Source organism: Urocitellus parryii, chromosome 12, assembly GCF_045843805.1.
Source record: "Urocitellus parryii isolate mUroPar1 chromosome 12, mUroPar1.hap1, whole genome shotgun sequence".
Taxonomy (NCBI): domain Eukaryota; kingdom Metazoa; phylum Chordata; class Mammalia; order Rodentia; family Sciuridae; genus Urocitellus; species Urocitellus parryii.
This window is the reverse complement of record NC_135542.1, coordinates 11,617,893-11,636,441: the sequence shown is the minus strand read 5'-3', so window position 1 is coordinate 11,636,441 and position 18,549 is coordinate 11,617,893. Positions and strand designations below refer to the sequence as shown.

At 43.1% G+C, this 18,549-nt stretch overlaps 1 protein-coding gene across 1 annotated transcript in view; it reads right to left on the bottom strand.

Annotated features, from left to right (window-relative positions):
* The window catches only part of Cracdl (CRACD like), a 49,392-nt gene extending 31,921 nt beyond the window's left edge, over positions 1 to 17,471 (bottom strand). The window contains exons 1-4 of the mRNA XM_077792043.1: positions 17,402 to 17,471; positions 6,364 to 6,532; positions 2,198 to 2,333; positions 1,230 to 1,391 (exon numbers count right to left, since the gene is read on the bottom strand). Coding sequence (XP_077648169.1) covers positions 1,230 to 1,391; positions 2,198 to 2,333; positions 6,364 to 6,532; positions 17,402 to 17,471 — 537 coding nt within the window. The remainder of the gene's footprint in view (positions 1 to 1,229; positions 1,392 to 2,197; positions 2,334 to 6,363; positions 6,533 to 17,401) is intronic.
* Positions 17,472 to 18,549: the final 1,078 nt, after the last annotated feature.

The following is an 18,549-nucleotide window of genomic DNA, read 5'->3' as shown; positions in this document are numbered from 1 at the left end:
GAGGGTGACAATGAAACTGTACCTGGAAGTGCTTTAGGGTATGAAGAAATGCAGGGTCAGCTTGGCAGAGCCCAGAAACAGGCCATTCTCTAGTCCTTCTTGAGGCTGAAGAGGTGTGGGCAGCCTCTGGACCACAGGCCCCACTCTGGGAGTGAGCTGGGACATGCTCACCCTGGAGCTGGAATCTGGAGGGAAGAATTCTCCAGGTAGGTCCACGACAGCACCAACCCGGGGGGGTGACTTAGTGGCCACATCACAGTCCTGACTTCCCATCAGAGATGGAAGCCACAACTCCACAAGAACAAAAAATAAGAAAAAAAAATTAGGTCTGTGGTGGACTCGTAGGCATCCAAGCTGAAATAGTTGCTGAACATAATTGAGAGCAACACAGAATCTGCAGCCCCACCATGAACAGCTCCTAGGCCAGCCAGGGGCGAGAGTATTCCAAAGATCCCAGGGCGGGTGCGTGACCCTAATACTCGAACTCTGACCTTCATCTGCTTTTCAAGCATCAACACACCTGGAATAATTCTCATCCATCCACAGCAAGCCTTATCCACACGGGTAAAACGACCGTCTACTTTATCACTCGGGTCAGAGTGCACTGTGTGGGTGTGAAGCGTTCGCACTACAGTGAAATACCATTTTCAGAAAGCAGCAGTAGCACGAGCTGCGGTGTTTATGCATGAGAAAGAGCTCACCTGCTCAGGCCCCTCACCTCGGATTTTATGGGGAGCAGGGTATGAGGATCAGCTCCTTCACCCCTCTCTGCCCCTCTGGGGTCATCAACTCCCCTGCGGTCCAACTTTCTCTGCTGCCCTGTTTACCAGTAACAGTCTGCACATTCTAGACCAACAGGCTCTTGCGGTCCTAAGACAAGGACGTGGCGTTAAGACCAGTGTACCTGTTCACTGTTCCCTTCTTTCCACTCAACGTCCCAGTAGCAGAGAACACACAGAAAGGGGCTCCCTCTTTTCAATGAGATTGTGGGTCTGATTGTCTGCCCGGACAGGAAAGACGAGGTATCGGTTTGAACACCATCACAAAAATATGTCATCCAAACCACATCTCCTAACCAGACCTGAATTTCTGCTCAAAGAATGAAGATAAACACAGCCCAAGGGCCGGCTGCAGGCTCAGGTGACCTGGCTGCCCCCAGGAGCCCCCAGAGCTCCAGCTGCCCTGGATGACTGGCATGGATGGAGGGTCAGGGCCCAGGTTGCACTCGCCTTTATGGTCATGCCCGGACCCACGTCGTGCAGCAGGGACATCTCAGGGGGGCTCCGGGGCAGCCCGTCATCCTCGGAGCTCATGCCGGTATCCTCTGCCCGCTTGGCAGGAAGCCCCCCCGGAGGAGGCGGCCCCATTTTCACATGACATTGTATTTTTAACTAGATTGAAGTAAAGAACATTTGCTCTTAGTATTTTCATCAATAACATTTATCCACAAATCTCCCTACTCCAATTAATTCATTTGGGAAATATCGTCAACACTCTTGCATGGCGGGGGTTACTAAGCTGAAACAGCATCGGCTACCAGCTCTTGGGGTCATTCCTCTTGGTTGGTTTTCTTTGGTACTGGAGATTGAACCCAGGAGCACTTAACCACTCTCTTGGTTGTTGTTTGCTTTTTGGTATTGGAGATTGAACCCAGGAGCACTTAACCACTGAGCCACATCCCCAGCCCTTTTCAAACTATTTTTTTTTTTTTTTTGAGAACAGAGTCTTGCTGAGTTGCTCAGGGCCTCACTAAGTAACTGAGGCTGGCCTGGAACATGTGATCCTCCTGCCTGAGCCTCCCAAGTCACTGGGATGACAGGTGTGTGCTACCCTGCTTGTCATCTTTCTCATTGTACATCTAAGCTGTAACCCAGAATGCATCAAGATCAAGGGGTAAGCAGCTTGGTGAGTCTTAGGAGACTTTGTGATGTGCCTATTACTTTAAAACATAGCAAACAAATGAAGCAGAAATCACTTAAAAACTTCTGGATTAATATTTGACATCCAGGGGCTGGGGTTGTGGCTCAGCAGTAGAGCGCTCGCCTAACGCATGTGAGGCCCTGGGTCCGATCCTCAGCACCACATAAAAATAAAATAAAGGTATTGTGTCCAACTACAACTAAGTAAACAAAATATTAAAAAAAAAAATTTTGACTTCCAAACCAAACCAAGGGTCACTGCCAAGGAAAATGCTCACCTGGAGGGCTTTAATCCGGTCGCACACATTTTCTTGGGAAAATACCCGCACCGGCCGAGCAGGGTCTTGTCCCGACTCAGGAATAAAAATACTGTCGTGTGAGAGGGCCCGGCTGCCCAGCGTGCCCCTGGACTCCCTGGGATAAAAAAAGTGACTGTGAGACCCTGGCCACCTCCCCCTTCACCGACTCCTGAGGACCCAGAGTGAAAGGGGGGCGGTGTGGGTTAACCGCACCGGGCACATCCTACAAGTCCTCTGTGTGTGTGTCGTCTGTAGCTCTGGGTTCCCGTTTATGCCTCTCAACCGTCAAATACCTCGGGCTACTCCTAGGAGCTGTGCAGAGGTGGGAATTTTCCTAAGAGATCTGAAGGCTGTGCGAATTCTTTTTATTAGTGGAAAACCTGAGGTGTGAGGTCGGAGATGCCAAGCCTGCAGGGAGGAAGGGCGGGGAAACCTATGTGGCAGGAGGAGGGCAGGGCTCAGGGGCAAATGGGCAGCCCCTCCTGTTGCCCAGTGGGCTGAGGGCCTGCGGGCTGGAGGCACCATACATCCCCGCTCGTCTGTAGTGAGAATTGCCATCTGCACGGCCGCATCCTCTTCTGATCACCTGGCTCGATCCTTGCCACTCTGTGCTTACGTCCCAAACATCAGTGGCGGGCCCTCCTGCCGTCGCCATGCCAGGCCCTTTTCAAGGATCTGATTTGGAACTGAACCCATGGGACATTCATAAAATGTCCACAGGATGTGGGAATGAGCTGTAAGATTTTCCTAGCAGCCTGAACAATAGGTGGAAGGAGATGATGGAGACTAGGTGAAGGAAGGAAAGCAGCCTCTACATTCCCTGGTCTTGTGCACATCAGCTCCACCCCTGCCCTTCCCCGGGGCATCCTGTCCTCTCTGGGGCATTAGGGGCTCTGAGGTGTGGCCCTGCCCTACTGCAGATCAAGCTGTGTTGGTCAGCAGTGCTTCCCTTTAATTACACTCTCTGGCCTGCAGGGGCAAGCTTGCAAGTAGGCACCCTGGCTCCCAGAAAGGGGGGGGGGTCCTCACGTTTCTAGGAAGGAATCAGCACAGTGGAAAAAACTCTCCCTCCCTGTCAAAGGAAGCTCCTAACACGGAGATCTGTCTCTCTCACACACACACCTGGACCTCCGTCTGGCAGCACAGCCATGGACACACTGTCTGGAAACCACAGCACTGCCCAAACACCTGCACTCGGGTGTCACTAGGAGTCCAGTGGAATGAAGAAGTCTCCAAAGAGACACCCTAGCCAAACACAGGAGGCCATGGGAACAAGGCCGTTCACCACGGCAATGTCTGTGAGATGGGGAAGCAGCCAACATGCTTCTCTGGGTGTTGAACAGAATCTTCCAGGAGCATCCTAGGAGGAGGACTCTGTCTCTGACTGAAAGAAAGATCCTCTCCCTGCACTAGCTCGCCAGAGGAACCTGTAGAAGTACAGTAAGCGGCTCACAGCCACACTAGGGGCACACCAGCTCTGGGAGAAGGGGGCGGGGACATGCACAGGAACATACAGGAACACAGGTGCATGCTCTGCTTTCAAAAAATAAAAACAGGGGGTGGGGCTCTGGCTCAGCGGTAGCGCATTTACCTGGCATATGTGAGGCACCTGGTTCGATTCTCAGCACCACGTAAAAACAAATAAAATAAAGGTCTATCAACAACAACAAAAAAATTTTTTAAAAAAGTAAATAAAAACAGAAGGACAAGTCACAAGTGAGGAAGAATGGTTTCCTTTGCGGGGAAGGAAAACTAGAGAGAGAAACTGGATACAAAGGTACCTGCCTTTACAATTTTTGTCTTTTAACTATAAATGTTTCCTATAAACAAAAGACAGGGAAGGGAAATAGAGCAATCTCTAAAACTAGAAAACAGAAACGAATGAGCCAACTTTTATAGCAGGTTGTTGACAGATCTACAAAAAGAAAGGCAGGATTTCAGGTGCCTTTAACTCTGTGTCTGAATGACTTTTTTTAAGAGATTTATTTTTTTGAACCTTTATTTATTGGTTGATTTTTATGAGGATCGAACCCAGTGCCTCCCACGTGTGAGGCAAGCGCTCTACCACTGAGCCCCAACCTCAGTCCTCCAAATGACTTTTGCTTCCACATCCAGGGCAGGATGAATTCTAAGAACAACAAAGACAAACATTTCAAATTGCACCTAGTAGTTCTATCAGTAGTAATGTGGGCTGAAAACAAAACGAAACAGAGTAGAGCAATGTTCGCCAAAGGCCACCTGTGGATGGAGCACAAAGTGACTTTATTACAGGATGAAGAAAATGAGTAACTTTGCTAAGATTTCCAATAGAAAAAAAAAGAGAGAGAATACAAAGAATCAAAGAGATAAGACTTGAATGAAAATAACAGTGAGTTAATGATTATTATTTAAGCCAAACAAATTTCCTAGCTGTACCCACTAGAAAACTCTAGGAGCAATAACAGCTAACTGGCAAGCAGGAAAGGAAGGAACCAGAAGCTAAAGATCTGGATCTGGTCTCCTCCTCGGTACCACTCTTGAAAAATGTCACTTGTCATACTCCATCCCCTAAAGGAAAGTTGGGATCCTTCCTGGATCCTGGCAAACTCTTGCAAGCAATTGAAGTCAGCTTCCTGCTACGTGCCGGAGATAGAAAGATACCAAGGGCCTGACCCCAACTTTCCTCAGGCTTCTTCTAAGAGGAGGACGTGATAAGTGCACAGGTCATTTCCCCCCAGCTCATCCCTCTGGCTCTGCTTCTGTCTGTGGCAGAGGGGTCTCCCCCAGGTCTGTGCCTGCAACCACAGGACAGACGGCTTGCTCCTGTCAGGAGATGGGGTGGGTGGGGTGGGGGTGAGCATGCCCCTGGGGCTGGCCAGTGAGGTAACTCTTGCTCCCTCAGGGTCTGGAGCATGGGACCTAGAGCCTGTGTGCAGTGGGTTCCTCATGCTGCACAAGGCACCACCAATGGCCCGCCCTGCTCCCTGCCAGCACTGGAAAAAAATTAAAGTTGCAGAATCTAAATTTTCCTCTACGGAGGTTTGGTGCCACCACGTGGTCAATTTAATTTCTACACCTTAAAAAATAAAACCACACAGGGAGAGGCTGGAGCTAGGAAGGCACAGGAGCCCTCATGGGCAGGCTCAGGCCCAGGACCCGTTCTCCGTTGCTACGTCCCACCCCGGACCCCAGGAGGTTCATGCTCTCTGAGAAATCTCATCCTCAAATCAGAGGCCAATGTTCTAAAGAAAACATAAAAGCCGGCAGGACAACCAACCTGTTTCTTTCTAGTCACAGAAATAATGGCTGGAGGGACGGGGACGTGTGCCTGGTAACTGTATTTTGATGGACTACAAGTTACAAAAACCAGCATTTCTTCACTAGACCTCCCCCAATTTTTCATCCACATTGGGTCTCTTCTGAGTGGTATTTTTGGACGATTTTCCTAAAACTGAACAAGAAGCTTTCCTCTCTCCATCCTGGACTCGGACCAGAGGAAAGCATACTTATTAGACTGCTTGGAGTTCAAGTTTAGAGAGCCACGTGTTTCTCGTATGGTCCTCAAGGTCTTCAAGGGGTTTACGTCACATTACACCAAGGTCCACATCCCGAGCCTTTGGCTTTCAGCTTCGGGATGTCAGGTAGCCTCCAAATTTCTCTCCAGCTTATTTGGCTCATTTATTTGATGGCATATGGTACCTCTTCTCCCATGGGGATCATGGACTTTTTTTTTTTTTTGTGGTACTGGGGATTGAACTCAGGGGCACTCAACCACCGAGCCACATCCCCAGCCCTATTTTGTATTTTATTTAGAGACAGGGTCTCACTGAGTTGCTTAGCACCTCGCCATTGCAGAGGCTGGCTCTGAGCTCTCGATCCTCCTGCCTCAGCCTCCTGGGGTTACAGGTATGCGCCACTGCACCCGTGGACAATGGACATTTAATACACCTGGCACACAGCATCTACCTATCCATGCCTCCCCACCCCTACACACACATTTTCTCCATCCCATGTTTAGGAAGACAAAGGACATAACTTGTGTGGAGGAACCGCTCCTGGGCTGCCCAACACGGTACTGAGACCCTGACAGAGGATCTGTTCTGCTGAGCCCCGATGTCCCCCCTCTAGGAGGAGCGCAGGGCCCCGTGGCCTCAACAGCAACTTACTCAAGTTCATCCTCGGAGTCATAGCCCACTGGCCCGGACTCAATGGCAATGACCTCGCTCTTGGCCGGGTTCTGCTTCCAGGTGCTGTTCCCCGTGGATGAAGGCGATTCCTTTCTCTTCTTCTTCCCAAAGAACTTCTTGAAGGTTTTGAATTTAGATTTCTTCTTTCCTATACGGAGGTAAGCAAAAGTAATAATCAGCAGGAGTGTGTGTTTGTGCGAAGGTGTGCGAGGTGCCCGTGGAGCAGAGAAAGCCCGGGTTCAGGCCTGATACTGGCCACCTGCTTCCAGAAGTCCTTCCTTTGCTTGGTGTTACAGCCTTGCACACCTGGAAACAAAATCACTTTGTTTATTCAGAAAATTTAAGTAGACGAGGCAAGAATGCCTTGGAGCACAATCATGGAATCTTTAACCCCCAGGAGCTTCCCTCTCACACGAAATCAAGGTTTAACGTCTAAAATATTCATAAACAACAATGACAAAAGTTCTGATCAGGTGAAGGCTGTGTGATGACCCAAGGTATTTTTTAAATATCTATTTTTTTTTAGTTGTAGTTGGACCCAATACCTTTATTTCATTCATTTATTTTTATGCGGTGCTGAGATCAAACGCAGGGCTCCAAGCATGTTAGGTGAGCGCTCTACCGCTGAGCCACCATCCCAGCCCCGACCCAAGGTGTTTTTTAAAAATTATTGTAATTGTGCAAATTCATGGGGTGCAGTGTGGCTATTCAATACATGTGTACAGTGTGTAATGATCAAATAAGGCATTAACATTTCCATCTCCTTAAACATTTTTTTTGGATGCCTATATTTTTTTAATTTGTTCTCATTAGTTATACATGACAGTAGAATGCATCTTGCCACATCATACATAAATGGAGTATAACTTTTCACTCTTCTAGTTGTACACTATGTGGAATCACACCAGTCATGTAGTCATATATGCACCTAGGGTCATAATGTCCAATTCCTTCTACTAGCCTTCCCTTCACTCCCCTCTGCCTAATCCAAAATACCTCTATTCTTCCCTAGCCTCCCCACCCCTTCATTATGTGTTAGCATCCACACATCAGAGAGAAGATTTCAGCCTTTGTTTTGGGGACTGGCTTACTTCACTTAGCATGACAGTCTCCAGCTCCATCCATTTACTGACAAATGCCATCCTTTCATTTTTCTTTATGACTGAGTGATATTCCACTGTGCATATGTACCACATTTTCTTTATCCATTCATCTGTTGAAGGGCATCTAAGTTGTTTTCATAGCTTAGCTACTGTGAATTGAGCTGCTATAAACGTTGATGTGGCTACATTACCATAGCATGTTGATTTCAAGTCCTTTGGGTATAGACCAGGGAGTAGGATAGCTAGGTCAAATGGTGGTTCCATTCCAAGTTTTTGGAGGTTCCTTAAACATTTTTAAACATCTTCAGTTGTCATTTAATCATCATACATATTTTGGGGGTACAATGTAGTAGTTTAATACGTGTACACAAAACATGCCGATAAAATCAGAGTCATTTATATTTCCATATCTTTATCATTATTTTGTGTTTGGAGTTTCAAGTGTGTCTCCTCTAGACATTAATAAAGTATATAATAGATCATTGTGAACTATAACCGCCCCCCATTGCTATGCTGTGGAACCCTAGAGCTTACTTCTTCCGTCTGTGTTTGGGTTAGCCGTGATCCAGCCTCCCTCCAGCCCTCCTCCCTGCCACCTCCCAAGGCTGGAGTCATTACTATTACTCATTTTGAATGATCTTTTTTATTTTTTAGCTTTAGCTTTCACATATGAGAGAAAACATGCAGTACCCATCTTTCTGCATCTGACTTATTTTACTTGATTGCCTCTGTATTACCCATTTTGCTACAAATGATAAAATATGACTCTTTTTGGTGGCTGAGTAATATGTCATTTGGGTCTGTATTCCATGTCTCCTTTACTCAAGTTATTAAAAAAACATTCAGATGCTTCATCTATCCTGGACATAAACTAAGGACAATCAGACGAAGCCTGGCCTTAATGGCAAGAGGTGGAGCTCTGGAATAATGAGCGCCATGATGAGCTAATAACTCATAGTGAGAAAAATGACCCAATGGCGGCCATTCCTATGGTGGAAGAGGCTGTGGAGGGCCGAGTCAGAGTGGGCCACACCTCCTGAATTGTTGGAATCTGCGATACTTTTTCACATTTTATGATCGCTTCTCTGAGGTCACCTTCCTTGTCACCCACATATTCTCTCATACCCAGAACCCTATGATGTCACCGCAGTAGCTCAGCAGAGTTCATTCCTCTCCTTCCAACAGAAGGAGGTGACATCAGAGGTCACCAAGATGCTGTCTCATAGGTCGTGGACACTGGTTCAAGGGATTCAGCTGAAAACGTTTGATGAATAATCTTGCAAATGGAATTCCTTTTAAAACAAGAATATTTCTGTACTGTTAGTAATAATGCCCCTCTGGGAAGCTTGCAGGTCTGGTCTCCAGGTGGAGAATCCCTTAGGATTACTCTCGCAGGGATGGAACAAGCCCCTTCCCTAAGGAAAGAAAGTTCTGCAGCAGATGTGTGATATCAACAGATGGTTCTTCATGAAGGTTCAGCATTTGGAAAGATTAGACTTTCCTGCCTTTGGTCAGGACACCTCTTGGCCTTTTCCTCGTCAACAAATTGGTACATGCCCCCCAAACCTGAACAAATGTACAGCCCCACTATGCAGACAGTCAGAGATGCCGCTTACAGCATGAATGGTGTGGATAAGAGTGTGGCTACGGAGACCCCCGAGTACAACTGCAAGGACAATGGTCAGCCATCTATGTGTTATCTCGTCTGCCAGCTTTCTAGGTCAGTTTTTTCAATGGCTGTCTGACTAGTCCAGGTTTCTACTTCTTGAATTTGCTTTAAGCTACATGTTTCTAGGAATTTATCCATTTTTCCCCAAATTTTCAAATCTACTAGCAAAAAGAATTCTAACAATCTTGCCTGTTCCTCTGGAGTGCTGTAGCTTCGTCAGGCCTCATGTTAATTATCTGTGCCTTCTCTTTGTTCTTTGATCAATTGCACCAGAGGTTTGTTGATTTTAATTTGCTTATAAAACGTTTGGCTTTGCAGGGTGCCATGGGGCATGAAATCCTGGCGGCTTGGGAGGATCCTGAATTTATTTATTTATTTTTTATTTTATTTTATTTTTTTTTTTTTTAAAGAGAGAGTGAGAGAGGGGAGAGGGAGGGAGGGAGGGAGGGAGAGAGAGAGAGAGAGAGAGAGAATTTTTAATATTTTTTATTTTTTTTAGTTCTCGGCGGACACAACATCTTTGTTGGTATGTGGTGCTGAGGATCGAACCCGGGCCGCACGCATGCCAGGCGAGCGCGCTACCACTTGAGCCACATCCCCAGCCCATGAGGATCCTGAATTTAAAGCCAGCCTCAGCAAAAGCAAGGTGCTAAGCAACTCAGTGAGACCCTGTCTCTAAATAAAACACAAAATAGGGCTGGGGATGTGGCTCAGTGGACAAGTGCCCCTGAGTTCAACCCTAGTACCCGTCCCCGCAAAAAAGTTTGGCTTGTCAATTCTGTCTGAGGAATGTTTATTTTATATTGTATTGGTTTCTATTCTCTACTATTTCTGCAAACTTTCTTCGGGTTGATTTTGCTATTTCTAAAAACTTCTTTAGATGAATAAACATTAATCTGACATTTTCTCTATTTTTACAAAACATACATTTAAGACAGCACTTTCTTCTAAATCTGTTTCATGCACATGTTATGAAATGTAGTATTTTCATTACTGTTAACAATGTTTTCTAATTTCCATTATGATGCCTTCTTAGACCTATGTAGGGATTATTTAGAAGTATGTCTGCATTTCCAAGTACTTGGGGATTTTCTTTTTCTTTTCTTTCTTTTATTGTATGCACTCGGGGACTTTCTATTGTTGATTTTGAGCTTTACTGCATTGTGGTCAGATAATATACTCTGATCTGATTCCATTCAACTTATTTTGTGCATCAACAATTTTTATAAATGTTCCTACTATACTTTCAAATAATATGTTTTCTTCCATACCCTGTACATGTTGTTATGGCTTAGAGGTGAGGTGTCCCCCAAAAGCTCATGTGTGAGACAAATCAAGAAGTTTAGGGGACAAATGATTGGGTTCTGAAAACCTTAACCCAATCAATGAACTAATCCCCTTATAGAGATTAACTGGGTGGTAACTGTAGGCAGGTGGGGAGTGGCTGGAGGAGGTGGGTCACTGGATGTGGCTTGGGGTTTAAATTGTGTGAGCTGAGCTCAGTCACTCTCTGATTCCTGGTGCGGTGTCTTGAGCCCCTTCCCTCCACCAAATCTTTCCACGATGCTCTGCCTCAACTCTAGCCCCGAGGAATGGGGTCGGCCATCTGTGGACTGAGACCTCTGAAACCAGGAGCCCCCAAATAAACGTCTCCTTTTAAATTTGTTCTTGACAAGTCTTCTGGTCTCAGTAGTGAAAAGTTGACTAAAACACAGGTCGATTACTACAAGGCCTTTTTCTCCTTGATAGACCTGTACAAATACTTTGTCTTTACTAATAAAATAGTATACATATTTGTTCTATCAATTTCAGAAAGAGACGTAAAAGAAACTAACCTATGGATCGTAGATTTTCTTATCTATTTAATTATCAACTTCTACTTGATATATTTTTTTGACATTATCTTAATACATAAAAATGCAAAATCATTATTTTGCTGGGGAGTTGAAGTTTTTATAAAATGGCCCTCTTTATTTTTCAGTTAGGCTTTTTGCCATGAATGCTATTTTTACTAATATGAATATGGCTTTGCTGCCTTCTTTCTGCCCAGGGCTCACAAGGTGTATTTTTGTTCTTTCACCATCCTTAATTTTCTGAACCTTTGTATTGAAGATTCATATACTTACAGTTTTAGGAATGCACTCTGGCCGCCTTACTGAAGTGGGACAATCCATCGGTCCGTTTGTCCTCACAGTGATCACTGATATATCAGTCAAAATAAGTCTACCCTCTTTGGTCTGTTTTCTCAGTCTCTGCTCTTGTCTTCTCTTGGATTAACTGACTATTTGCATGGTTCCTGTCAAAGTTTGGAAGCCTTGCCTTTTGTTTCTGTTCTGGCAGTGGTTACCCGGCAGAGTGGGCACGTTCTATCGCAGGACCATACATGGACCTTAGAACACTTGGATCCCCTTTGCGGCACTATTACTTCCTTGGCCTTGAGTCCTTCTTGCATCCAGGACTTCCACCAGGGAAGTTCCTTCTGCCAAAGGCAGCTTCCTGCAGAATCTGCTTTCCTGGGGTCCAACGGTGGCAAACTCAGGTTTCCTTGGTTTGAAGATGCCTTTATTTCTCCTTCATTCCTGATCCCTGTCTCTCCTGGGCTCAGAGGTCTAGGCTGACAGTCATTTTTCTAATAATATCCTGAAGCCATTATTGCATGGCGCTGTGGGTTCTGTCCTGTTGGGAAGTCTGCCATCAGTATTTTGTTCCTTCAGAAGCAATTTCTTCTGCTGACTGATTTTAGGATTGTTAGTTTGGGCTTTGGTTTTCTGCAGTTTTATACTATATAGATGGATTGCCTTTTATTTAGTCTTCTTGGGATTCATTGGGTTTTTAAATCTGTGGATTGGGACATCTTTGTTTTTTAAATTCAATTCCAGAAAAATATTTTCAACTAAAAAAACAAAAAACCCTCTTTCAGGCTGGGGCATGGCTCAGTCACACAGTTGTGCTTAGCATTTGTAAGGCCCTGGGTTTGATCCCCGGCACACGCACTCTTTCTAGTGCACACAGAGTTGCGTATTTATCCCCACAATCCAGATGCAGAGCTGTACAGGACATCCGTCCCCAAATTTCCTCAAGTAGTTAAATCTTCCGCCCGTATTTAACCCCTGGCGTCCACGGACCTCTGTTCCAACAGCCCTGCCTCTTCAAGGTCGTATCAAGGGTGTTTTAGTTGGCTTTTTTGCTGCTGTGACCAAACACCTGACAAGAACCATTTCAGTGGAGGAAAAGTTCATCTGGGGGCTCACGGTTTTGGAGGCCTCAGTCCACACACAGTTCCTCAGTTCCTTTTCCTCAGGGCTCAAGTGACATCATGGCAGAAGAGTGTGGTGGAAGAAAGCAGCTCAAGACATCACACCAGGAAGCAGAGAGAGTTCCACTCAGCAAGGACAAAATAGAGCTTTTGGGGGACACCTCGTATCTAAACCAGAACAGAGTGAGTCATACAGTATGTGACCTTTTGATTCTGGCTTCTTTCACTTAGAGATTCATGCAATATTTCCATGTCTCCCCATAGTTTGTTCCTCTTCACTGCTGAGTGGTATTCCATTGGATGGATACACTGTTTGCTGAACCATCCAACCAGTTGAAGGACATCTGAATTCTTTTCAGTTTTTAGCAATTATGAATAATCTTGCTACTGGCTTCTGTGTAACCATGTTTTCACTGCTGTTTGGTAAATATGAGGGAGTGGGATTACTGAGTCATAGGCTAACTGCATGTACTTTATATGAAATTTGCCAAAATCTTTTCCAGATCGGCTATACCATCTTACATTCCTACCGGCAATGCCCCCTCACCAGCGCTGCTCAGAGGATTTCTTTCAAGATGTTCTAATAGTTGTGTAGCGTGTTTCGTTGCTGTTTCAATTTGCATTACCTAATGACTAGATGTTGAGTGTTTCTTCTTAGATAAGAACATCTTTTAAGATCTGCCCATTTTGTAAACAGTTTTGTTTTATTGTTTTTGAATGTTCTCTCTGATAAGTGGATGCTGATCCATAATGGGGGGAGGTATGGGAAAAAATGGAAGAACTTTGATGGGGAAAAGGGGAGGGAGAGGAGGGGAGTGGGTATGGGGACAGAAAAGATGGTGGAATGTGATGGACATCATTACCCTAGGTACATGTATGACTGCACAGAGGGTGCGACGCTACATCGTTGTACAATCAGAGAAATGAAAAGTTTTGCTGCAATTGTGTACAATGAATCAAAATGCATTCTGCTGTCATATATACCTAATTAAAATAAATAAATACACTTATTTAAAAACAGTAAAAAATGAATGTTGATGACTTCAAATATATGCTGGATGTAAATGTTTCATCAAGTGAGATTTACAAATATTTTTTCCCAGTCTGATTTGTATTTTTATCTTAACAGTATCTTTCTCAGAGCAAAAGTGTCAATTTTGATGAAGTCTCACTTATTGATTTTTTTTTCCTTTTATGGACTGAGGCATCATATCTTGGAACTCTTCCTTAATCTAATGTAAAAAATATTCTCTCTTAAGCTTTCTTTTAAAGACTTTATAGTTTTACATTTATGTCTAGGATATATTGAGTTAACTTTTTTATAATCTGTGAGGTATCAATCAATGCTCATTTTTTTTACAAATGGGTGTTCAATTGTTCTAGCACCATTTAGTGAATCACCTTTGCAACTTTCTCAAAAATCAACTGATCATTGTCATATGGATCTATTTTTGGACTCTACTTTGTTCTATCTATTTCCATACATCTATCTTTCTGCTTGATTATTAGCTTTATAGTAAGTTTAAAATAAGTACTGTGGTGAGTCCTCCAACTTTCTATTTTTTAAAATTGTTTTACCTGTTGAAGTTCTTTCTCTTTTCGTATAAATTTTAGAGTCAGCTTGCCAGTAACTCCTAGAAATCCTGCTGGGATTTTGATTGCTTCACATTTACCCATTTCCTCCCCACTACCCATAGGTTATTTCAAAGAAAACATCTCACACACTATTTTTATTTCAATCCTATAGAGTTGGCTTCTTCCTAAATAAAAAAAAAATCTGAACCTTCATGGAAATAAAGAAACGATTACACTATTACAGTGTGGGGTTATATATCAGTAGTACAGCATGTACCTAGCATATCCAAAGCCCTAGGTTTGATTCTCACATCTGAAAAATAAAACAAAAAAGAAAAAGAAAAAAGTTACTGATTGATATTCCTACAACAAAGTATCAAACTAACTGTATCCCTGACTTTCATAGCTGACTTGAAAACTGCACTATACCTACATGTACTAACACACCATTTGCAGCTCAATTTGGTGAGAATTAACATTTTAGCAACATGGAGTTTTTCAAACCATAAACATGGTATATCTCTCCATGTATTTAGGTCTTTTTAATTTCTTTAAATAATTATTTGTATCTTTCAGTATACAAATCCTGCATATATTTTAGTTACATATATACCTAAGTATTTTAAATTTTTGATGCTATTACATATGGTACTTTTCAAGATTTCAATTTTTCAAATGTTCATTGCTAGTATATAGAAATATAACTGATTTTTATATTATGATTTAATATTTTATGAATATGCTAAACTTAACAGTTATGGATACTCTGTATATTTTTGATAATCAGGTCATCTGCAAATACAGTTTTATCTCTTCTTTCTATCTCAATGCCTTTAATTTATTTTTCTTGCCTTATTGCACTGGCTGGGTGCCATGTTAGTTTTTATGGTTTCTTGGAACTTCTAGATATTTTCAAACCATACACATCATATTTTATAGTATGTATTTGAAAATTCTGACATCTGATGCTTTTATCATATTAGTTTTCTTGTTCCTGCTATGTATTAGTTTGCTAAGGTAGCTGTACAAAGTACCACAAACTGGGTGACTTAACAGAAACAAATTGTCTCATGGTTCTGGAGCTGAAAAGCCAAAATCAAGGTGGTACTGGCATGTTTGGTTGCTTCTGAGGGCTGTGATGGCACATCTGCACCACTTCTGTTAATTAATTTCTAGTAGTATGCTGGCGATCTTTGGTGTTTGTTAGCTTGTAGATGCATCACCCCAATCTTTGCCTTCATGTGCACATTACACTCTCATCATGTACATGTCTGTGTTCAAATTTCCCCTTTTTATTTGGACATTATTCATACTGAATTAGGAACCCACCCTGTTTCAGGATGACCACATCTTAACTAAATACCTAATAAGGTTACATACTGGGCACTTCAGCATGTTGATTCGAGGAGGCCGGATTCAACCCACAGCATGTTGGTTCTTGTTCATGGTGCCCTGTTGCCTATACACCTGGTCATCGCTAACTATATGCTTGTCCTAGGACTGAAAGTATTATGTTCTGTTATAATTTGAAGCCTAGACAGAAGACACTTTCCTTTACAGAAGATTTCTTCTGCAAAGCACCCGGGTTTCTTCCTGGTCTAGGAGTACCATTAACCAAGTTCAAAAGCAGAGTGATGCAAACTCAAGCTGCAAATCCACAACAGGATTGGTTTAACCATGGTTCACAGATTTTGTGCTCCTTGGGCTCCCAGCTTATTGTAAGGATGGTCTTCTATTAGAGGGTCTACCTTGTATGGGGGCTGCACTTTGTCTTCTGACCCCCCTCTCTTATATCCCACCCTATGTAGGCAGGATAGTGAAATTCAAAATTTCCAAGACTGATTAATAAGTTCTGAGAGCAAAAGTGCTCATTTATCTTTCTGGGTTACCATTTTTCTTTTAATTCTGGCCTCATTATTTCTTACTTTTAAAAACAACATGAATAATGTTCTTATCTATATTTTTAAATTTTTGTGTGTGTGTGTGTATATGTGGTGCTGGGGGTTGAACCCAGAGCTTTGTGCATGTGAGGCAAGCACTCTACCAACTGAGCTATATCCCCAGCCCTATATTTTTAAATTATGGGTGGAAAGGAATGTTCTTACTACCTTAAGCTCATTATTATTATTTTAATATTTTTTAGTTGTAGGTGGACACAATACCTTTATTATTTATTTTTCTATGGTGCCTCATGCATGCTCAGCAAGTGCTCTACCACTGAACCACAACCCTGTCCTCAAGCTCATCACTATTTGAAAATAAAAGAATAGTTAGTTTCTCCCCTTCTTTTGTAAAATTGATTCTTCATGGTGAGCTCTGTAAGTATTCAATACTAGCATTTATTGATAAGTTTCAGGATAATGACATGTTACTTATGGTATTAATGATACTTATTCAAATGCTATTATTGAAAATAAGGACTAATTCAATCATATGAGAAAATTAAAAATTATTATTGAAAATAAGGACTAATTCAATAATATGAGAAAATTAAAAACTCCATTTTTTCCCCCTCAGGGATCATCTTAAAAACTCACCTTATATTTGGGTTTATTTGGTATCTATTAAAACGTGACAGAGAAGAATGGTTCTAATATAGAATAAGAAGTATCTATGTATCATAGAACATATGAGATAGAGCTTACTAAAATTAGTAAGCTCTAGCTGATAGGATTTCCTATTACTGGAAGCCATTCTTCCCGCACTATATCAAAGAAAATCACTACTGGTATCTTGACTTTGAAGGACAGGCAGCTGGAGGCCTTTGTTAATGAGATAAGGGGAATACAGATAGTCACCAGGGAAAGGTACATTGTGGGGAGATCTTTGTTTCTTAATGTCAATTTTACAACTCCATCAAGACGTAAATAGCAATATGTGGATAGCAGTGAGCCAATCACATAATTGAATAACTCTTGGAAGGTGCTCTGAGATGATGAATCATGGGCCTGGAATTTAGCTCAGGAAAGGCCATAATAAACACATCCTGGAGGAGAATAAAAATCACAAGAGAGGGATCAAAGGCTTTCTCTTGATGAGATTATTTTTGCTGGATGATGAGGCCATCTGGGCTTTGCAAAGGCTCCTACAGATACCTTTAGATAATTTTAGGTGACAAATAATTCCCTTTGGGCCCCTTTCTTTTGCTTTTAAGTCAAACAGGGGGACATATTCACTTCCAGGAAGAGGAAAATGACATGAAAAGCCCCGATGTTTGACAGAGACACGAGGGAACACTGCTCCAAGTTTCCTCAGACAATGTGGACGTGCTCCTAGTCAGCGTGGGGACCGAAGGACGTCTGAGCACACGGGGGACTGGCTGCTCTCTCTCACACACAGCCCCGTCTTCAATCGGCTCCTTCCCTTGCCCCAGCACCAAGCAAGGGCCCTTCGCAGGGGAAGCCAGGGCCTTACCTGTGCTGTCCTCCCCGAGGCCTTCTGCAGACTCCCGAAGCTTGATGTCCATGACCCTCGTGGAAATCATGTCCAGCTCACTGAAATCAGACAGAAATTTGTGTTAAAGGAACATATTGAGCAGAAGTTACCAATGAACGTAAAGGGAGTGGTGATTGCTCTTGCCCATGGCCTTGCCCGTACACACCCCTACAAAGAGCGCGCACAGGGCAGAGGGCAGTGCAGGCTCCAAACACGCTCACAGCCACGAGATAAGTCACCACATAAGTGTGTCTCTAATTGCTGACCTGAGCAGTTTAATGGAAAACATAACTGAAACAAACGCGTCCCTCATTTACACAATACAGGCTAAGATCCTTCCTTTAAAAAGTGTTTTTGCTCCCATTTTGAGAAGTTATGTTCTTCTTCACGTTTCCTGTAAGGAGTCTGGAAAACAGAATGGAGATCACACATAATCCCACCAACCAAGGGTAACCACAATTAATGTTTTAATCTCCCTCCAATGTTTATTTTTACACAAATATTTTATGTACGTGCACACACTAGGACGTTGGGCTTCCTGATTTTCTTACTTATATCATCTTAAAAATTCTTGATAAGGGTTATTTTCATGGCTGCATACAGATGATGAAGTTAACAGAGGGCCAACCCCTGCTTCATCTTTACCCCAGCAGCCCCTCTCATGAGATTGATTGAAGCAAATCACACCAGACATTATTATCATTTCATCCATATGGATTTGGCATCTTCCTAAAAAAAATAATAATAAAACCCTCTGACTCTTCATGGAGATCAAACCAACACTTACCAGACCATATTCCTGCTGCAGAGTACTGAGCTACTGGACTTGTCTCCTATGGCTGACCTTGAGACAGTGCACTGTCCCTCCAAGTACTGACTCGTCATTTATCTGAACACCTATTTCTAACCAGGAAAGACTGGATCATCACGCTTAAAACAAGAGGTTCAGCTACTGAACCAGTTCACACCTACAACTTGAACATGGAACAAAATGTAAAATGATGAGAGAAATACAAAGAAAATACTCAGTAGAGGAAAGGAAACAGACGCGAGAGCCTGCGCACCAGAATTGGTGCTAACATTTATGTCTCCTTTAATGTCAATGTCAAAGTGTCTGCTCTCCCTCC